Source organism: Nelumbo lutea, chromosome 4 (assembly GCF_056320005.1).
Source record: "Nelumbo lutea isolate HS-2025 chromosome 4, American lotus-T2T, whole genome shotgun sequence".
Classification (NCBI taxonomy): Eukaryota; Viridiplantae; Streptophyta; class Magnoliopsida; order Proteales; family Nelumbonaceae; genus Nelumbo; species Nelumbo lutea.
In genome coordinates, this window is record NC_142687.1 from 86,311,918 (window position 1) to 86,334,216 (window position 22,299).

The 22,299-nt window shown below is 46.4% G+C and overlaps 1 protein-coding gene across 26 annotated transcripts in view; it reads right to left on the bottom strand.

Annotated features, from left to right (window-relative positions):
• Positions 1-20,596: 20,596 nt before the first annotated feature.
• LOC148861516 (putative histone-arginine methyltransferase CARM1) overlaps positions 20,597-22,299 on the bottom strand; it is a 36,737-nt gene continuing 35,034 nt past the window's right edge. For 14 of the 26 annotated variants that reach the window (XM_088984065.1, XM_088984050.1, XM_088984064.1 and 11 more), the window contains one exon: positions 20,597-21,007. In XM_088984065.1, coding sequence (XP_088840191.1) covers positions 20,924-21,007 — 84 coding nt within the window. In that variant the 3' untranslated portion in view covers positions 20,597-20,923. The remainder of the gene's footprint in view (positions 21,008-22,299) is intronic. The other 12 variants (XM_088984059.1, XM_088984068.1, XM_088984058.1 and 9 more) reach the window with 1 other exon arrangement.

A 22,299-nucleotide genomic window follows, 5' to 3' on the forward strand; every position in this document is an offset into this window, starting at 1 on the left:
TCTTTTTTATTTATGTATTTTTACATCTTACTAGCATTGGAAAATATGTTTTTTGTTATTTGTCAATGCATAAATGTAGTGTTGCCAAATACAGGCAAAAGTGAACCAGAGTGCAAATTTACCCTAAACTGGGATTTACAATCCATTTGCATCATTTCCAAATCCAGCCTCAAGAATCAACAGATTAACAGACTTTTTTGGTGCTTTTGTTCTATCTAAGTGTGGTAGTTGTAAATTTATCTATGTGGAGTAAGCTGAGCTTCATGCTATTTTGGAGTTTTGTTTATTGGCTCAGTCCTTGGGTTTAACCTATATTAGCATAGAAAGTGATTCAGCTAGTTTGGTTAAAGTGTTGAGCAGTTCTTTTGATTGCTCTCCTGGTGTTTGGCATCTACTATTGGGAATTGGGGTCACTGAAACTTGGAGGAGAAGTTTTGGGGCGCGTCTGAAGGCACTGTCTTTAAAACGTTATTTGCCCCCACTCAGTTTCACTGAGTTTGCTTTTGGGTTTAGGGATGGCAATTTCGCGGGAATTTTTGAGTATTCAACCCGTCCTGACCCTAATAGGACCCATTTATCAAAACGCTATAGCATTTGGGATGGTTTGGGATTTAGATTAAAACTAACGGGTTTGGGTTTTGACTTTAGTGTAACCAATACTTGATACTCGATACTCGGGATGCATAAATATGAACCCATTATATTATATATCATGCAAAAACTTATGAATTAGAAGTACTAAGATAATTATTCTATTATTAATATTTTACTTGTATAAATTTCTTGGTATTAAAATCATCATTTGATGTAAATTTGGATTTGATAGATTGTTTATTTCATTTAGTTATAAAATGCTAATTGTAAATATTATTTCTTTTAATTTTTAGTTGGAATTGTTAACAATATATATGTATTGATTGTTTTGATGAACACAAAAGTTAATAAAATATATTTTAGTTCATTAAATAACACAAAGGCAATATGGCTTAGTAGCTTAAAGTAGTGCTAAGAGATTTGTCCCTATCATTAATTGATTTGGGTTCAAGTCACATTATAAGCATTAAAAAACTTTTTTTAGTAGAAAACGTTTGGTCAAGGGGCTTAATGGCTGAGACGGGTTGGGACGGGTTTAATGGGTTTGGGAAATTGAGAGGAAAAGCTAGATGGGTTTGGGACGGGTTTGGAATTAGGGATACATAGGCGGGTTCGGGAATGGGTAGGGCAATTTGCACGGGTAGGCTACCTGTTGCCAGTCCTAGTTGGGTTACAGGCAAATTCGTTCCCAGGATACAATAGAGCCTTGGGCAAAGAAACCTTCTGTGAGACTATAATAGACCTAGGGATGGCAATTTCCCCCGTAAAATCGAGGACCCACCCCAAACGGGGTAGGTTTTCCTCGACCCTAAACAAGGATAGGGCAGGGATGGGGACGGGGAAATAATTTCTCCCCGAACCGGGTACGGGGCGAGGATGAGTTTTGTATATAATTCCTCGAACCCGCCCCAAACATGAAGGTAGATTAGTAAAAGATCTCTAGGTTTAATATTGATATTTAAAATATCTCTTCTAATGTGTACAGGTGTGCTTTTTCATGAAATTGACCAATCAAACCCATTGGTTTTTTATGGAGCGCGATCCGGCTGAGCTTAGCTGTCCGCTGCCTTGCTTCCGAACGGGGTAGCAGGGATCCTGAAACGGAAGAGATGGGAAAGCTCCGGGGGGAACCCGGTGTAGAGGCTCCGAAGCTCAAGTTAGAATCCTTCAAAAGTAAGGTAATACCAGATACCGCAAAGTTTGCATACCTCCGTTGTCGGGGGGCAGGGGGCTCTTATAGTCACTTTGTGTACTCGTCCCGAGGCCCTTGTCAGATCGGGTATGATTACCCTTGCGCTTGTCAACTCGGCCGTCGTCCCTTCTGCTGAGATAGAACCGTCACTGCCTAACCGTCTAACCGGAGATGGCGGCGTCAGTGGCGGTGGCAGGTGGCCGTTTAGAGTGCTGCTACCAAACGTCAGATCCCATGTCAGTCAGGCGAGGCGCCCTCGGGCACGGACTTCCCTGGTGTTAGGCATGGTACGACTTGTTTGGCTTTGGCGCCCACAAGATGATGAGAAGTGCTGAGCGAGGCGGTCTTGAGCTCGGAGGTATCCCGAACTATTACAAGGTGGGTCAGTTCGGCGAAGTCTATCCCGAGCTGTTACAAGGTGGCAATTCGACGAAATCTACCTCGAGCTGTTACAAGGTGGGTCAGTTCGGCGAAGTGTATCCCGAGCTGTTACAAGGCGGTTCGGCGAAGTCTATCCCGAGCTGTTACAAGGTGGGTTAGTTCGGCGGTCTATCCCGAACTGTTACAAGGTGGCAGTTCGGCGAAGTCTATCCCGAGCTGTTACAAGGTGGGTCAGTTCGGCGAAGTCTATCCCGAACTGTTACAAAGTGGCAGTTCGGTGAAGTCTATCCCGAGCTGTTACAAGGTGGGTTAGTTCGGTGGTCTATCCCGAACTGTTACAAGGTGGCAGTTCGGCGAAGTGTGTCCCCTTGTTCCCGCCTAGGCTTGGCCCCTTTTGCTGAGCTGTCGTTGCTGCCACGTGTCTCATAATAAAGAGGTCGGGCCAAATCTTCCTTCATCAATTGCCCCCCACTCCTTGTGCCGAGGGCCTTGCCATGGTGCGGGGAGTTTTCACGAGGTGGTTGTAGATTTGTCCCGTCCTTCAAACCTTCACTGTATGAGACGCTTTTGCTAGGGTTTTTTCGGTTTTCGAGAAGGCTGGAAACATGCTTACTCAAGAACGCTGGTGGTTGTGACCGTGCGTTTTAAATTTCAAACCAACTCGCGCCGCTGGGACGTGACAGCGGATCATTTCAAAAAGGCACGCCACTGCTGTACGTGCGCCGTCGACTGTCAGGGAGATGTGCGGCGCGTCAGCTTCGAAAAGATGTGTGTCGAAGCGATGTCGGTTTCAAAAAGACGTGCTGACGTTTCGCTTTTTACGGAAAGACGTGCGCCAATCACGTCTCGACTTTAAGGGTTGTGCGGTCGGTAAGAACGTGGGCCGTCGGATCGTCTTCAGTCTGCACGGTCGATTCTTGGTTACTGTAGCTATAAATAGTGGGGGACCCCGGTTGGTTTGTCACTTCTGCGGTTTGTCTACTGAGTTCGCGTCCAACCTTTCAACTCGCGTCCAAATCTTTTCCAGCTCGCGTCGAGGCTGGTTATACAGTCTTCACGGTTCTTTGGCTTGTTCTTCAAACTTTCCGGTGAATACTTTCTTGAATCTATCTTTCCCCCAATGTCTAGCTTTGATAGCTCAGACGATTCTTCGAGTAGGGCCGACATAGGTTCCACCAACCGAGCCGTGTCCCCAAACTGCCTCAGTGATCCTGAGGTGGAGCTTGAAGACTATGAACCAGTGGGCTGAGTCGCTTCGGGCAGTTTGGCGTCTACCTCCCGCCGAGGTCGGATGCTAGACAGGTTTGGTCCTTCGACCATGACGCCTGAGGGGCTTCAATCCATACTTCTGCCTTACAATCTTCCTGGGGGGTACACATATTTCATTCCTTCGGGTAGCTTTCCTTGGGAACACGGTCCCGACGATATCGTGATTTTTCGAGAGCAGCTCGCTGTAGGGTTGCGACTTCCTTTCCATCCCCTTCTCGTCGAAGTCATAAACCACTTCGGTGTTACCATTGGCCAGTTTCATCCGAACTCTATTCAGAACCTGGTGGGGACAATATCTCTTTTTTGCGAGCAGAACTTCCCCTTGGACTTAGAGATATTCTCCTCTATCTTGATGCTCAAGAGACAGGCGGGTCCTCTTCCTGGAGGGAGACGGGCGTATTACCTTACTCCTCGCCAGGGTTTTAAGCTTCTGCACGATCTTCCTAACAAGGTCCCGGCGTGGAAGCGGGACTACTTCGGCGTGCGAAGTGCACAAGGATGGCCCTTTCAGACCGAGTGGGGTGAGGCCGCTCCCGACTTGGGCGTAACTCTTGATAAAGAGACGGTGAAGGGTTTCCGGCAGTGGGCACGGCAAGGCTTAAAGTGCCACCACTACTTAACGAAGGCTAAGCTTTTCGCAGCCGACCTGAGTTCGGGTAGGTTTCTGGCTATGCGGCTTTTTTTTTTTTTTTGATGTCGAACTCGTTTCTGTAGGTGTGATGGATGCGGAGAGAACTCGCGGCGGGTGTTTGTTCCAAGGTATGAAGAGGAGGAAGCGGGTCGCCAAGCGAACTCGTCACGACCTGCCCTTGGATGAGGAGCCCCAAGCCCCAGACCATACGACAGAGGATCTGCCCAGGGAGCCCGAAGTGACTCCACCGGTGCACGAGACTGCCGGGGCGCCTTTCGCTGAAACCACTCATACGGGCGCTCCTGCGTACTCAAGTGCTCCTCACTCCGGGTCTGCTCATACGCGGGCTGGGCCCTCAGGCTCGGGAGCTCAAGGAGAGTTTAGGAGCGTGTTGATGCCGAACTACGCTCTTCAGAAGAGTAGGGACGCTACTTTCCCCGAGGAGGTCGCGGCGTGGACCGATCTTCCCTTGAATCAGGTCGCTTGCCGCGCCGTAACACATGCCATGGTGGTAAGTAGGATTCTGTCTTATTTAATTCCGTTGCTTCTGTTGTCTTTTTGCTCACTTGTTTCTTTTGGTAGGTGAATTCTTCGATTCATGCCTTGGCGGCCCAAGTGGAGAGGAGCTCACGATAGGCGTGAGCTGCTGAGGCTGCTGCTCATGCTGCTGAAGAAGCCTTCCGTGCTGCAGAGGCAAATACCCGGGCTGCTAAGGCGGTTGCTTATGCTGCTAAAAAGGCTGCTCGCGTCGCGATGGCCAGACAGGCGAGGTCTCAGTGTGACGCCGAGGCCATGGGGGTAGTTGTCAAGCACATGGCGGACTTGAAGTTGGATTTGCAGCATCAAGTCGAGTATCTTTCGGAGGACATTAGGGAGAGAACACAGATTTTTTCCCAAGGCATTGAAGACGCCAAAAAGAAGGCAGTTGAAGACTACATTGCCTCCCCGCGTTTTGACAATCTGATGGTGGACTCTTACAGGAGGGGGTTCAAGTTGAGCCGGTGGATGATCAAGAATACATACCCCGACCTCGTTGTAAGTGCCATAACCACTTCGCGCATAACTCAGGAGATGGCCAATGCTGCCGATGGCGAGCCGGACTCTGAAGGAGAGGCAGGGCCTTCGGGTGTTGTTGAAGTGCCTTCTGATGGAGAAGAAGTGGCTCCGGGCATGTAAATTTTTTTTCCAGTGTACTATTTCTTGCAATGGAGTCTTTTTCCCCTTGCTCATCTTCCCCGAGCTGTTTCTTTGCCGAGTTTTTAAATTTCCGTGGCCTTTTATGCCGCGAACTGATTTTTGCCGAGCTGATAATGTGCTGAAGTTCCTCGGCTTGCCTTGTGGCACATGGCCTGATTTCGTCCACTTCGCTAGGTGGTTTATAGGTAGTATCGCCTCAAGTTCATGATGTTCCACGTTCGGGGTACTCGTTTTCCTTCCAAGGTTTCGAGTTTGTATGTGCCCCCGAGCGCTGTTTCTACTTTATAGGGCCCTTCCCAATTAGGTCCAAGCTTGCCGACGCCGGGTTCGGGCACCATAATCTTCCGGAGGACCAGGTCGACGACTTGGAAGCTTCGTCGCTTTACTCTGCTATTGTAGTAGCGAGCTACCTGCTGCTGGTATGCCGCTGTTCGGATGTGCGCGAGGTCCCTTACCTCGTCCAGTAGGTCGAGGTTGGTGCGTAACTCGTCTCCGTTCGTCCGATTGTCGTATGTTTCTAATCGCAACATTGGTATTTCGATTTCCATCGGGATCACCGCTTCAGTGCCGTAGGTGAGGTTGAAGGGGGTTTCTCCCGTGGCTGCTTTTTCGGTCGTTCGGTGAGCCCATAAGACACTTGGTAGCTCTTCGGCCCACAATCCCTTAGCTCGATCCAGACGTGCTTTCAGTCCGCGCAGGATGGCTCTGTTCATTACTTCCGTCTGACCATTTGCCTGTGGGTGCGCGACTGACGTGAAATTTTGCCGAATCCCCATGTCCTGGCACCACTCTTGGAACTTGATATCCTCGAACTGTTTTCCGTTGTCGGAAATTAGAACCCGAGGTAATCCGAACCGACATACTATGTTCTTCCAAAAGAAGTTCTATATGTTTCGGGCCGTAACAGTTGCCAGAGGTTCGGTTTCTATCCACTTCGTAAAATAATCCACCGCAACAACTAAGAATTTTCTTCCACCTGTTGCTGGTGGGAATGGCCCAAGGAGGTCGATGCCCCATTGTCACGGGGATAATCGTTGGGGCCCCGTGCAGCACTCAAAATGGGCGAGTAAGCCTACGAAACAAAGCAAACACACACACAAAGGCAACAAGAAGGCACACGAATTAGCAAAAGGCTACTTGTATTGCATTAATCAGTGGTAAGCACAAGCACACAGTACAGTGTCGAGGGGATCTCATGCTTAACCTTTACACGCTTATGAGCTCACTCGACTACCTACCTCCCCTCAAAGAGTACGTTAAGCTTTTGGGGGAGTGACAATAAGAAACATCAAAAAGGTGAAAGAGCATACTACGGTATTACAATAATGCCATTGGCAAAACCCCATACAAAAGTACAAGCATAGCCCACCCATAACACGCATTTGGATGCTGGAGTGGCGGCTGTAGGCACGGTGGATGGCGCTGCGAAGATAACACTTGTTACACCATTGTGCAAAGGGCCACGGGCTGGCGAGGTATTTGAGGTCGGAGGCAGGTTGATGGTGGATGTTAACGTGCTTCTGACACTTGTCGCATTTTCTGACGAGCTCGACAGCTTCTGCCTTCATTGTTGGCCAGTAGTATCCTTGTCGAAGTGCCTTTTGGGCGAGTGCTCTGCCCCCCAAGTGTCCGCCGCACAGGCCTTCATGAGTGTCGCGGAGTACAAACTTGGTTTCGGTAGGTCGCAGGCACCGCAAATAGGGGAGCGTGTACGACAGTCGGTATAACCGTTCGTCTATTATGACATATTTGGCCGCCTGGCGCTGCACCCTCTTGGCGGCATTGCGTTCTACAGAGAGGGTTCCGTCTATCAGGAAGCTCGCGAGTGGATCGATCCAGCTCGTCTCTGCTTCTAAGATGGGAGCGACCTCCTCTGTCCCCCCGAGAATACTAGGTCGAGGTAAGTCCTCTATGTACACAGTTCTCATATTGTTGTGACTCGTGCTGGCTAACCGGGACAGGGCGTCGGCCTCAGTGTTTTTGGACCTCGGGATTTGCCTGATGATGTGTGACCGGAAGTTGAGCAGGGCTTCTTTTACTTTGGCCAAATATGCGATCATGGAGAGATCGCGTGCTTCGTATTCGCCGGTAACTTGGTTTACCACGAGCTGAGAATCGCTGCAGATGACCAAGTGTTTTGCCTTAACCTTTCGCGCTAGGTCCAGCCCGGCGATTAGCGATTCGTACTCTGCCTCGTTGTTGGATACCGCGAACTCAAAGCGTAGCGCGTACTCTACTTTTGTGTCGCTCGGGCCACACAAGACTATTCCAGCTCCGCTGCCTTGCCGGTTCGAGGAACCATCCACGTGAAAGATCCAGGGCTCCTCATCCCAATTCGCTCTTCGCCTAATCAGTAGAGAGGCCACACTGGGTGCTACTTCATGGGGTTCAAACTCTATGGGCTCAGGAGCTCTGGGTTCGCCGCAAATGGGGACCTCGAGCTCGACCTGGGGAGCTTCGTGGCTGAAAGTGCACTCGGCGATAAAATCTGCCAAAGCTTGGGCCTTGATAGCGGTTCTCGGTTTGTACTGGAGGTCGTACTCGCTGAGTTCGATGGCCCATTTCGTCAGTCGACCGGAGACTTCGGGTTTGAATAAAACTTGTCTAAGAGGTTTGTCAGTTAGGACGATGACGGTGTGAGCCTGGAAGTACGGGCGGAGTTTCCGAGCTGCTATTACTAGGGCATATGCTAGTTTTTCTATCTCTGGGTACCTTGCCTCTGCTTCCTGCAAAATTTTACTGACATAATATATGGGTCGCTGGACCCGGTCTGTTTCCTTTATTAGTACCGAACTGACCGCCTCGTCGCTCGCCGAGAGGTATAGTTCTAAGACCTCACCCACCTCAGGCCGGGCTAAGGTTGGTATACTAGCGAGGTAACCTTTTAGTTCGTTGAACGCGAACTAACAGTCCTGGGTCCATTCGAACCCTTTGCCTTTGACTGCCTTGAAGAAGGGTAGGCAGCGGTCTGCTGACTTAGATAAGAAGCGGCTTAGAGCGGCTATGCGGCCGTTTAGCCTCTGAACCTCTTTTACTTTCCGAGGTGGTTTCATATCTAGAATGGCTTTTATTTTGTCCGGGTTGGTCTCAATACTGCGCCGATTGACAATGTAGCCTTGGAACTTGCACGAGGTGACGCCGAAGACACATTTGTTGGGATTCAACTTCATGCTAAAGTGACGCAGGATTTGTAAAACAGATTCTAAGTCTTGTATTAACTCTTGTGAAAACTGAGTCTTGACGACCATGTCGTCTACATACCATTCTACCTTCGTACCAATCAGGGGCCAAAATAGCTTATTTACAAGTCTTTGGAAAGTTGCCCCGACGTTTTTTAGTCCGAAGGGCATGACTTTGTAGCAATACAGGCCGAACTCGGTTATGAAGCTGGTTTTTTCCTCATCGGATGGGTCCATCCTAACTTGGTTGTAGCCCGAGTAGGCGTCCAGGAAGCTTAGCAACTCGTTTCCCGAGGTCGCGTCCACTAGGCGATCAATTTTGGGGAGGGGGAAGCAATCTTTCGGGCAGGCTCGGTTCAGGTTGGTATAGTCGACACACATGCGCCACTTGCCGCTTGCCTTTTTTATCAACACCGGGTTGGCCACCCAGCTCGGGTAGTGGACTTCCCTTAAGAAGTTTGCTGCGAGGAGCTTCTCAACCTCCTCGTCGACCGCTCTCCAGCGTTCTGGGGCTAAGTTGCGTTTCTTCTGTCTAACAGGTCTGACTACAGGGTCAGTATTAAGTTTGTGAGTTATCAGTCCGGGGCTAATGCCGGCCATGTCGGCCGCGGACCAGGCAAAAATATCTAAATTTTGAAGTAAAAAACTTACCAGTTCGGCTCGTAGGGGGTCTTCGATGGAAGCTCCGATGCTCAGTGTGCGAGCTGGGTCCGTAGCTGAAGTCTGGATTGCAACTATTTCCTCCGTGGGCGAAGCTCGATCCTCACCTTGCTCCGCCGGCCGCTCCAGCTCGAGGTCGTCAGCCGCCTTGGTTTTTCCCTTTAGGGCGGCAACGTAGCACTTGCGGGACTCGAGCTGGTCGCCCCGCGCTACCCCTATACCAAAGTCCGTAGGGAACTTCATGGCCAAATAGTAGGTGGAGACCGCCGCCCGTAGGACATGCGTGATTGGCCGCCCTATTATGGCATTGTATGGGGAGGGGGTCGCGACTACCAGGAAATCATGGTTGAGTCTGACCGCACAAGGCCATGTGCCGACTTCCACAGGGACAGTTATTTTCCCGAGGGGCCTAACTTCCTCACCGCTGAAACCTACCAGGGGAGTGTTCGCGGGCTTCAGCTCGCTCCTCTTTAACTGCAGCTGGTCAAATGCCGATTTGAAGAGGATGTCCGCTGAGCTGCCCGAATCTACGAGTACGCGCCTGACCTCGAAATCGCTGATCCTTAGCTTAATGACAAGCGCGTCATCATGGGGGTAGTGGACTCCTCGCGCGTCATCCTCCGTGAAAAAGATTGGCTCTTCGGTCTTTGGCCTCTTTGGGGGGTTCCTTTCTTCGAGGGCCGCTTCGCAAACTGAAGTCCGGGCTGCTGCCGAGGTACACCCCGCTACCACGGATCCTCCCACTATTACATGGATGGTTCACCGAACTGGCCTCTCTTCCGGAGGCTGCTTCTGCAATGGTTCGGCAGGTCTGTTGCTAGACTCGGGTGCATCTTTTTCTTGCTCCCCTTGCCGACCTGCTTTATTGTTATTGTTGTGCTGTACAAAATTTCTCAAGTATCCGCGACGGATGAGTCCCTCTATCTCGTCCCGGAGGTTATTACACTGTTCGGTGCTATGACCATGGTCTCTATGGAAACTACAATACAAACTCTTGTTTCTATCGTTCGGATTTCCCTTCAGGCGAGGTGGCCACTTAACGTACGGAGCGTCTTTGATCGTCATTAAGATCTCTGTCCGCCTCGTGTTCAACGGCGTGTAGTCCATCCGAACTGCTAGGGGGGCCCGAAAGGACTAGTTCGGCTTCGGCTCCCGGGTCGGGTTTTTTCTACTCACCGGGTTGGAGAGCTCGCCTTCTCTCTTTCTTTTCTCGTTCCCGCCTTCGGTTCGTTGGTTGATCTCTTCCTCTGTCCTCATGAACTTATCCGCGAGTTTGAGGAAATCGGCCACGGCCGCAGGCTGGTTGGCCACCATGTGCCATTTGAATTCTTTGTGCATCACCCCTCTTTTGGCCACCGCGAGCTACACTGCGGAGTCCAACCGCGGTATTTGCAAGCATGCCTCGTTGAACCGCTTGATGTAGCCCCGAATAGATTCTCCTTCTCTTTGGACCACTCCGAAGATGCTTTCCTCTGTTTTGGGGCACCGTCGGCTGGTGACGAAGTGTGTGGTGAAGACTTGCACGAACTGGGCCCAGCACTTTATCGACCCGGGGGCCAGGTTCCTGTACCAAGTGCGGGCTACCCCCCTGAGGGTGGTGGTAAAGGCCACGCACATGCATGATTCGCTAGCCCTGGCGAGGTGCATTTGCGACTGAAAGGCGTCAACGTGGTCGTTGGGGTCGAAGGACCCGTCGTACTTGTCCAGAGGTGGGAGTTTGAAGTCTCTGGGTAAGGGGACCGCTAGGAGTTCCGATGCGAGGGGGGAAGGAACGGAGAGAGCCGGGGTAGCCCCTACCTCGTCCGAGCTCGTGGCTTTGCCTCTGAGTTCCGACAAGGCGCGGGTGGTGGTTTGGCGACTTCGCCGGCGCCTTCGCCGTTGAGCGGGCCTTGTGCTGGCGCTGCTGGCCTTCGTGTTACCGAGCTCGATGGGCCCGGAATGCTGGTAGTCCACTGCCAGGGCGCTGAATCGATTTTCGGTGAGCGGGAGCTCAGGCTTGGAGCGCCGGGGTGCCGACCTCGCGGGCGAGGTTCCCGACCCACCTGCGGGTTGCGAGGCGGGGATGACATTTTTCTCTCTTTGGCCTGGGGACGAGGCTTGGCTGTTGGGGTGGTTTTGGGGCCGGGAGGCCTTCGCCTGGCGGTGGCGCCCATCCTGCGGGGAGGCCTTGACCGGCCTCGGAGCGGGGTGGCGAGGTGGAAGTAGTGGTTGGTTCAGTGGCAGTTGGGGGAACTGCTGTTGATAGTGATACTGGGAGATGTTGTGCAGCACTTGGTGCTGGTGAAGCATGTGTTGCTGGAACTGTTGCATTTGGGTTTGCATTGCCCGCATGCACTGCATCAGGTCCTCCAATCGGTCTTGGCTAGCTGCCAGGGGGACGGTAGTTGGTTCAGTGAAAGTTGTCTCAATGGGGAGAGGAAAGGTGACATTTGTGGTAAGAGGGTTTACGGGTGCCACTGCTTGTGGCGTGTTCAGGATGGGGATCCCATCCACGGAAAGGGGGATGGTGAACTTTCCAACGCACACTACGGGGACCTGAAGTTGCTCCCCGGTGGCGTTTGTCTCCATGCCGCGTCCGGTGTTGCTGGAGGAGGCCATGAGTGTTGGGTTTTTTGAAGAAGAAAGGGGGTATCGAAGTTTGGAGGGAGGCTTTTTGAAGTGTTTTCCCACAGACGGCGCCAATTGATGGAGCGCGATCCGGCTGAGCTTAGCTGTCTGCTGCCTTGCTTCCGAACGGGGTAGCAGGGATCCTGAAACGGAAGAGATGGGAAAGCTCCGGGGGGAACCCGGTGTAGAGGCTTCGAAGCTCAAGTTAGAATCCTTCAAAAGCGAGGTAATACCAGATAGCGCAAAGTTTGCATACCTCCGTTGTCGGGGGGCAGGGGCTCTTATAGTCACTTCGTGTACTCATCCCGAGGCCCTTGTCAGATCGGGTATGATTACCCTTGCGCTTGTCAACTCGGCCGTCGTCCCTTCTGCTGAGACAGAACCGTCACTAACCGGAGATGGCGGCGTTAGTGGCGGTGGCAGGTGGCCGTTTAGAGTGCTGCTGCCAAACGTCAGATCCCAAGTCAGTCAGGCGAGGCGCCCTCAGGCACGGACTTCCCTGGTGTCAGGCATGGTATGACTTATTTGGCTTTGGCGCCCACAAGATGATGCGAAGTGCTGAGCGAGGCGGTCTTGAGCTTGGAGGTATCCCGAACTGTTACAAGGTGGGTCAGTTCGGCGAAGTCTATCCCGAGCTGTTACAAGGTGGCAGTTCGGCGAAGTCTACCCCGAGCTGTTACAAGGTGGGTCAGTTCGGCGAAGTGTATCCCGAGCTGTTACAAGTTAGTTCGGCGAAGTCTATCCCGAGCTGTTACAAGGTGGGTTAGTTCGGCGGTCTATCTCGAACTGTTACAAGGTGGCAGTTCGGCGAAGTCTATCCCGAGCTGTTACAAGGTGGGTCAGTTCGGCGAAGTCTATCCCGAACTGTTACAAAGTGGTAGTTCGGCGAAGTCTATCCCGAGCTGTTACAAGGTGGGTTAGTTCGGCGGTCTATCCCGAACTGTTACAAGGTGGCAGTTAGATTAAAACCCAACATCTAGTTCAAGATATTTATGCTCTCAAGTACTTAAATCTTAGGTTTAGTTTTATTCGCTGAACTGTACAGCCCATGAGTTGGCGAGAAAAGGTAAAGCAGGTGTCCAAGCTGAATGGACAATCATAGCAGATTGGCTAGCCCCATTTCTGGAATTCACTTATTCTGGTGCTTCTCCGGTGGTTGGAAAGCCCCTTTAGTTTGGTTTTGTGTGTAAATACTTTTCGACCTTGCATCTGTAACCACGACACAATGCATACAACCTAATTTCACCCATAAATCATCTTCAGTCCTTTGATCTTCTCAGTCTCTTAATCTTCTACAATCCGTTTCCACCACAATTCCCAACCTGCCAGCTTAGCATTAGAGTCCTTCAACACGCTCTACCATCTATTTATTGCCTCAGTAAAGCGCTCATACATACTAACAGGTAGCAGCAATTTCAACTTCAACATCAAGGGTTTTAAAGATTGATGGCGTCCAAGTTCGAAGGGTAAGGAGGTGATTTTACAGGCCCCGCATATCCCTCACATGGAAGGTAATCAATGCATGCATGAATATTTTGGGATTATGAATAATGAGTTTCCCTCCTTTGAACCTGTGGAAGAAGATCTTCCAATCTCACAATTAACTTTAAAGGGGAGAATATTCCCTTGGCAACAAGTCTCAATCCTCGTTAACTGTGAGATTTATTAAGGGGGTAACTTGGAGTTTATCTTTGAAAATCTAGAAGACAAAAAAAAAGTTCTCAAAAATGGACCTTGTTCTATAGATCTAGCCGGTTATTACTAGACGAATGGTCTGACTCCTTTATAGGGGGAATTGAGAAAATATGGACACGTGTATAGCCGGTTGCATTTGTTTCCTATCCCAATATGTAGGAACTGTGATACCAAACCAAGAGAAGATAAAGAAAAAGGCATATGGAATGTGGGCTTTATGTCAGGAAAAAAATAATCATAGACCTTTGGCAACCTCTATATACAGGGAGATTTCTCATCTACAGTGGTAAACCAGTATGGCTTTAGTTCTGTTATGAATAGCTACCAAGAACTCGTGCTAACTACGGTCTTGTGGGTCATGTATGGACGAACTACAAACAACTTGACGCCTCAATGCAAGACTACAAATTGTATTTGGAAGGTCATCCCACCAACAACCCTGGAAAATGGTTGTGAGCAAACCACCGACCAGATAAGCCATACAATATACATGGCTTCAGCCCAGTGCTTCAACCACCTACTACCTGTAAAATTTTCCATAGTGACTAGGGCTCCGATGAAGACTCCGAAGATGGAACGGGTGGCTAGAAACCACTCTGCATTGAACATCCAGCTCCCCCGCAATCGGCGATTCACAACTCGTTAACTCAGTGCCAGGCAATAGAGTTGATTCAGTCTCAGAGAGAGAACATCCACCACTGAACACGTGGGCAACCCTCAGCTCCACGTAAAGCAAATGCAAAAAGAAAGTCAGGTATCCCCATGCAATGCCAACACGTGGCAAACAACCCAAATACTTCTCTCATGGCACGTAACCTAACATGCATTAACCTCTCCCATAGCTCATTTTTATCGGGCTCCAAAAAACAATACCCTATTTAACCCCAATAACCTACAATTAACTATGTCAGCTCATGCACAGCCCTCATGGCCAATTCTTGCATGATGGCTACAAGAGGTATTACATTACAAAAACTAGAGGAATAGGAGTCCTTGACCTATGCACCATGAAGCGTAAAAGAGGCAAACCTTTTGGTATCACCATAAATGAGAGCCAACGAAACTTAATTACAGTTCATAAATTCTTTTCAACTGGTGGACCTAAACTTTGTGGGACCCCATTCACTTGGATAAATGGGCAACAAGGGCCCCGTAAAATATTAAAAATACTTGATAGGACTCTAGTTACACCCTCTTAGTTATAAATTTATCCATAAACAACCCTCTTTCACTTACCCATAATCTCCTCTGATCATGGTCCCATCAAAATATCCACTCTCCCAGAAAAAACTCCAAGAAAACCACAGTTCCACTACCAACCTTCTTGGACAGACCATCCAGACTGTAAATCCATAATTGCAGAAGCTTGGAATGTCCAGAATTGTCATACAATTCAAAGGCAACTGCAGTCTTGCAAGCATGCATTGCAGGCATGGAACAATATATACAACATCACCTCCAAACTCTTGCTCTCCAAAATGCTGAAATTCAACTCAAACTTCTATCAACCAGGGAAGAAAAATATCTGCAAAACCTAAAAAGACAATATCAATATTGGTTACAGAAGGAAGAACAACTCTGAAAGTTAAAATCCAAAGAACTCTGGCTTCAAGAAGGAGACAGGAACACAAAGTTTTTCCAGCACATGGAAAACTATAAAAATACCAAGAATGATATTGCTTGGATTAAGAAACCAGATGGAGAGTGGACATCAAACAAACAACAAATAGCCAAAGTTTTTAAACACTCTATGAGGGCAATCAGTGGAGTACATGAAGACTTTAACCCAAGCTGAATCTCCAACATCCCCCTACCTTGTATCTCAAAGGAGCAATCACAAATTCTCTTAATCTCTTGCACCCACCTACAATGAAGAAATTGTTGTAGTAGTGCAGCAGATGAACCCACATAAATCCCAGGGCAAGATGGGTTTACAACTAACTTCTATCAACACCACTAGGATATTGTGGGAGATGTTCACCAATTGGTTACAAATTTCTACAACACAGGGAAGTTTCCAGAAGGAATCAATGATACCAACTTAGTGTTTGTCCCAAAAAACAAATCACCAGTGGATGCCACTAGCTATAGACCCTTCAGTCTGTGTAATGTCAATTATAAGATCATCTCCAAGTGGTTAGTCATGAGAATGCATCATCCAATTCTATAGGACATCATCTCCCCATACCAAGCAAGTTTCCTCAAGAACCGACAAATCATAGACAATATTTTATTAACAAAAGAGATCATTTATCAAATGAAATCATGGAAAAAAGGGAAGGGTACAATAGCTTTGAAACTACATGTCGAAAGCTTTTGACAAAATGGAGAGGAATTTTATCACAGAGGTACTAAGATACATGGAATTTCCCAAAAACTGGTGCAACCTACTCTATCAATGTATATCTACTCCAAAGTTCTCAGTGAAGTTGGGAGGAGAAACATGAATCTTTTCAGCTCAATAGGGGGTTACGACAAAGAGATCCACTCTCTCCGTACCTTTTCATAATAGGTATGGAGGTCCTTTCTCATCTACTACAAAAAGCTGCAGTTCTCAACCAACTATAGGGAATTTCACTAACCAAGGATAGTACCCCCATCACACATCTTCTATTTGCAGATGATTGTATCTTGAGCTGAACTCAAACAAATAAAAGAGCTCAATAAAACTCTCCAACATTTTGAATTCTTCTCACGACAAAAATCTAATCAAGGTAAGTCCTCAGTAACATTCAATACAAATGTTCCGATGCATCATAGGAAAATTATCAACCATGTACTCAGAGTGAAGCAGCCATTACTTGGGACCAAATACCTGGTGTGCGATTATTGCCACATGACAGGGAAGCCAACACACAAAAGGAGCTCCAGCAAAAAAAAATATTATCAAAATTCAAAACTTGGAGCTCAAACCTGCCATCCCAACAAGCAAAACCACCCTTGTAAAGTCAGTACTCCAATCCATCCCATAGTATCAAATGCATCAACATTACTCCCCCCAAAATTCCACAAATCCTTGGACAAATTGGTCCATGATTTCTGGTGGAACTCTTAGTCGAGACACACCATCTCTTGGAGCAAACTGTGCCTCCCTAAAATTTACGGTAGATTTGGTTTCAGACAAAGTGCTCTAATGAACAAAGCCTTGTTTAGCAAACAGATATGACGACTAATTCCTTTCCCAAACAGCTTGTGGAGCTCACAGATTAAACAAAAATACTACCCCAAAACACAGCAAGAAAATAAAAAACGAATAGCTCCACTTGGTGGCGGCATACTCAAAAGCTCCTACCAACCCTCAAATCAAATATTATGTGGATGATTAAGGGTGGGTCTAATATATTGGCTTTTGAGGACTCTTGGATCCCCACAATAAATGGAGGGCTACCAAAGCCAACTCAAAATGCACAACATGTCCCACATGTCAGGGTGTGCGACTTATTAAGGCCAAGTGGAGAGTGGAACTAGTCATCATTGCAATAGTATGTAGATCAACATTCAATACCCCATATATTAACATTCTCTCCCAACAATGAGTCCGAGAAAGATACACTCATCTGGAATTAACAAAATCAGGGAAATACACAATCAGTTCAGTGTATCATTTCCTCTCCACAGAGGGGAGTTCATCATCATCATCATCATCTTTCTTCGAATGGAAACTACTATGGAAGTTGAAAATCCCATATAGGTTCCAATTGTTTATATGGAAAATGTTATGGGAAGGGATACCAACAAAAGACAAAAGTCACCACTGGTTAACTCCATCAGATTTAACATGTGTGTTGTGCTCAAGTGAGACTAAGTCTTTTCATCACCTTTTCTTTCACTGCCACTTCACCCGAGCAATATGGTGCTCAACCCAGGTTGGGCTAAACCCCTATATGATAACCAATCAGCTAGCCCATACAATTCTTCTGCATTGGTACCAGAAGCTCAAGATCATGCATTCAAAACAGAAGCCTTGGAAGTCTTTGGGAGAGGGTGCATCCTATTCTATCTCATATGGAATGCTAGAAACAAAAAACACTTCGATAACATCGCATACACCCCCTAGGAAATATTAAAAAAGTGGAAAACTTCCCAAGCACAAGATGGGCAATAGTATTTGGGTAGTTCCGCAGATGTTCAGTCCTTAGAAAACCCTCCTAACGGAGTGGCTACACTACAAATTGATGGTTCATATGATCTTGTAACAGGATGTGCAAGACGAGCTTTCATCCTCCAATGATCGTTGAGAGATAAAGCCATCTTTGAAGGTAAACCATGCTGGGCAATCAGCCGTTATGATGCAAAACTAAAGGCTTTGTTGGATTTTAATCTCATAAGAGATTAAATCCAATAGGTTTGATTAGTCAATTACATGAGAAATTGCACCTGCACACTTGATTGAAAAAATAGCTTTTCTCTTACAAAACCCAGTTTTGAGCTTGTCCCACATTGGAAAATTATAATCTTTGTTTTCAATATTTTAATAGGAATTGATTTACACTCCTTAGAAATAGTAGATGAGAGTATGGGGGTTTGATACCGCGCAACGTGCACACACGCATGCACGCGGCGCAATGAGGTGCTTTAGAGGGGTACTTTGCTCGCACTTCGTGTGGCTCGCGAAGGGTGGCTTTGGTTTTGGTGCTACGCTAACCGTTGATCACTGTTGATGAGATCAATAGTCACGATTCGATCGGGTGTGATCAAGAGGCACAATTCAAAGTTAACAGTCATTAACTGTTAACTACTTTTTAAACAGTCACAATATTTTAAATTGTGATTGTTCAAAGTGCCTTTTTCTAAACCAGCACCTACCTTTTCTTTATACCTCTTCATAAAATATTTAAGGAGCATGAATCAGACTCCAAAAACACACATTTTTGAAATCCACTTTCTCTCTCTCTCTCAGTCTGGTCTGCTACAGTCTCACAAAAGATTTCTCCGGAGATTCTTCAACTTTGCTGGTTGCAGATTCTCGCCCAAGGCTCTGTTGTATCCTAGGAACGGATTTGCCTTAACCCAACAACAAACTTAGAGAAACTGAGTGGGGGCAAATAATGTTCTAAAGACAGTATCTTCAGACGCGCCTCATAGCTTCTCCTCCAAAATTATAGTGACTCCATTTTCCAACAGGCTTTAATTGCAGGTTTAGAGGCAGTTCAAGCACAAGAAAGTACTACAATAGCAGTTTACAGTGACTCCATGCAGCTTACGTCTTTTTTGCAAAATGTATCAAAACCCAACCTCTGGATCGAAAAGTTACATCAACCACAGATGGCAAAACTTCTGAAGGATTTTACTAAACTTTTTTTGGTATATGTAAATAGAACTAACAATCAAGCTGCTCATACTTTAGAATACACAGCATGTAAAGCAGCAATTTCCATAGTATCTACTCCAAACAGCAATCTGTATATTATTCTAGCTTTATCAATGAATGAAAGCTGCCTCTTTAAAAAAAAAATTGGTTTTATGTCTTAGTAGTTCTTCTGTTTCTGTGCTCAGTTTGTATCTGTTCTCTGTTTGTTATTTGTTTTAACAAAAAAAAAAAAAACGCCATGAAATTTGATGAAAACGCAAAGAAAACCCACTTTTCTTTCTTCCATCGTTGCTTAATCCTGCACGGTATCTGATCTTCTTTACAGGGGAAGTTTTATTCATTTTTGTAAAGAGAAAGGAGGTCTTAGTATTTAATATAAATCCTAGGGAAGGTTTAAGTCTCTTACCCTTATGAGTTATGACACGGGTTGATTGGTCGAAAGTTTTTGTGGTATCATTTATTTCAGGCACCATGGTCCAACCCTTTAGAATAATAGACCACACGTATCTATATGAATTGATGAAAGAGAAAGACATGATAGGAGAATAGCTCTGACCAATCAAAGCTCGTGAAATTTGTTGAATACCACCTTGAATCCGTATCAAAGGTCATAAAAATTCATGGATACATTTATATACGCAAAGTTTGGATTTGGGAATGATAGAAGACAACCTCTTGTACTCAATAAATTATCAATAGGCACCGATACCCAATTTTTAGTACCAGACGTCAATATTTTGATCCTTGCCTGAATGATTACCACTCTTATGATGTTTTTAATTTCTTTTTCTTTATGACGCTTTATGATTAGTTAAGACGAGGGAATGAGACCCCCTAATCCTTTTAAATCCTAATCCTGATTTCAGTGGATTCAACGTTGCAATATTTTGAACCTTGCTTTCCCAACAATAGTCACACCCTTTTCAAGAGAGAGAGAGAGACAGAGCAATAGGAAAGGGAGAGTTCAAAACAACAGCAACTCTCAGAATATCAATGTTTTTGTGAGTGCCGCATGGAACAGAGAGCGCTGGGTTGGTGTAATATAGAGGATAAGTGGAGTAAAGTTGAAAAAAAAAAAAAAAAAAGAATGAATGAATGCAAGCAAGCAAGCTTGGGAATTAATAGGAGAGTTTAGTGAGACACAAAGCATGAAATAAAAATGACAGATAATAAAAGAACTCAGCACCAACAATTGGTAATCTATTTTGATTTGCTTGCTAGTTTTCAGAGGTCAACGTTGACATTACCTTGTTATTGTTCACCTTGGGCAAGGTTACAAACCGAATTTACTGAGATGGGACTAGGCAGCGAACTCTGTATCGGGACCTAAACCCCTAGAACAGGAGCGAGGAATGGTAGATGGTTAATGGGTCACTTCAATTATCAACACTACTCATCAAGAATAACAGAACATGGGGTTAGTCTCAGGCTTGCATTTTTTGCTTTGACGTAGCATATGCAGTGTCCCATTATTTACTTCTTGGTGGAAACGGAAAACGGTTTAATGGAAAAGAAAGGTAATAAATAATGATGCCCTGTGCATTACACAGATTCTGAAAGGGGAAAATCGGTTCATAAGATTATGGTTCCCAATTTCCCATTGACCGATTCATGTAGGATTCCCAGAAAAATTACCCCGGTATCCCTCAAGTGGATAAACAGCTTTTCCACCACCTGCGAGGAAATTTGCCAGTACATGATGGGGGGTCAATATTGTCCTTCAAGACTAAAATGGACATTTTCTCACTTGGAAAACAAAATACCACAGGTGAAGCACTTGACTGGGTAAATGGCCAAAAGGAAAACAAACGAGGCCGAAGAAAAAACCAAACGTTAAGCTCAACAGCTAGGGTCCACCGCATGAGCGAACAATTCCAAGGTGAAACAATTTTGCCAATTCCATTACATAATAAAATCTAAGAAACGGAGAAAGCTGATAGAAATCTGATAAATCGTTTGGCTTAAGTTTAATTATGACGACATTGAATAGAACCACTGATTATCCAATCCAACAACCGTAAAAAAAGATTTGTATAATTTACAAATGCAATGCAGGCACTGTTTCGGGCTGTAAGCCTGTAACTAGACGAGGGCTTGATTTGATACCCCCGCAATCTCGAAGGTGAAAAGCACGTATATGTTACAAACATGATTGCCTAACTGGGCTCAACCGCAACCCCTTCTCCCTGGTAAAAAGAGAACTTTCGTCATCGATTCAGTGGAGCTGCTGAATTTTGGGATGGTGGTGCTAAGCCAGGTCCGACCACATCCTGAGATTGAATGGGTACATCCTGTTAGAGGTAAAACAAAAAGGTGACTCCAGCTCAAGATATGTGAATAGAAATAAAGTGGTAAATCCATGAAAAATGAAACCAACTTGTAATTCACAAATATGACTGAAGATTTCCTGATGGAGGGGGGGGGGAACAGAAGTCCAGCTCTCTTTGTTAAATAAAAGTCATTTTCTATTTTCATTCTTAAACAAAGCAAACGTGTCAATAGCTGCAAACTTAAGGTATTCCATGACCTGTAATCTATTTTATTTCAGCAATTTAGACTCCGTTTGGTTCACAGAAATAGGGGTCTGCATACCAAGTTGGAATAGTATGGGCTATTCGATTCCAACTGTTTTGTTGGGCAGAGTCGGAATCCCATTCCCATTCCCATTCCTGCTGTAATGGCATTCCCCCATTTGAGGAAATGACCGTTCCCTGCCTCTCCCTTGGGAATTAAATCCCATTCCTGCTGATTCCGATTCCGATTCCAACTGTGAACCACACAGACCCTTGGAATGCTGATAGCCACTATAGAAAGCTAAAGTAGTAAATGGTAGAGGCAAACCAAAAGCCATTTTCAGAGCTAGAAAAGCAGCTATTGATGAAATGGAAAGGGAGAAGGCACCTGGCCAGGATGGGTTTGCCATCTAGTTTTATGAGAAACATTGGGGTTTAATCAAAGACAGATTTGCTCAAGGTCCTGGAAGAATTTCATAGTTCAGCAACTCTAGAGAGGAGCTTGAAATTCTTCCTTCATCAAGGCTAAGGCTACGTGTAGTGATAGATTCTCTCATCTCTGGTTATTAAGGGGCTTTTGTCCACAATAAACATATTTATGATGGAGTCCTCATTGCAGATGAAATCATTGATTCAAGAAGCGGGAAGAGAGGTTTGGTTTGCAAAATTGATTTGGAAAAGGCTTATGACCATGTGAATTGGGCCTTTCTAGACTACACGCTGGCAAGGATGCACTTCGAATCCAAATGGAAGAATTGGATAAAAATATGTATGCACTACCACACCCAGCCTTTCAATTCTGACTAATGGTTCAGTGAAAGGACAACTCAAAATCTCATGAGGATTGAGACAGGGAGACCCTATGAGCAGGATGGTTGAAAAAGCCTTGGTTTCAGGATATCTAGAGGGTTTTGAGGTCAGTAACAATGGTTTGAAGGTGCCTCTTGCAGTTCACAGATGATGCACTCTTTTTCTGTGATGTCGAGGTGGAACAGGTACGTAACTTTAAATATTTACTTTTCTGGTTTGAGGTGGTATCAGGACTGGAGGTAAAAACCAAGACTAGTGAC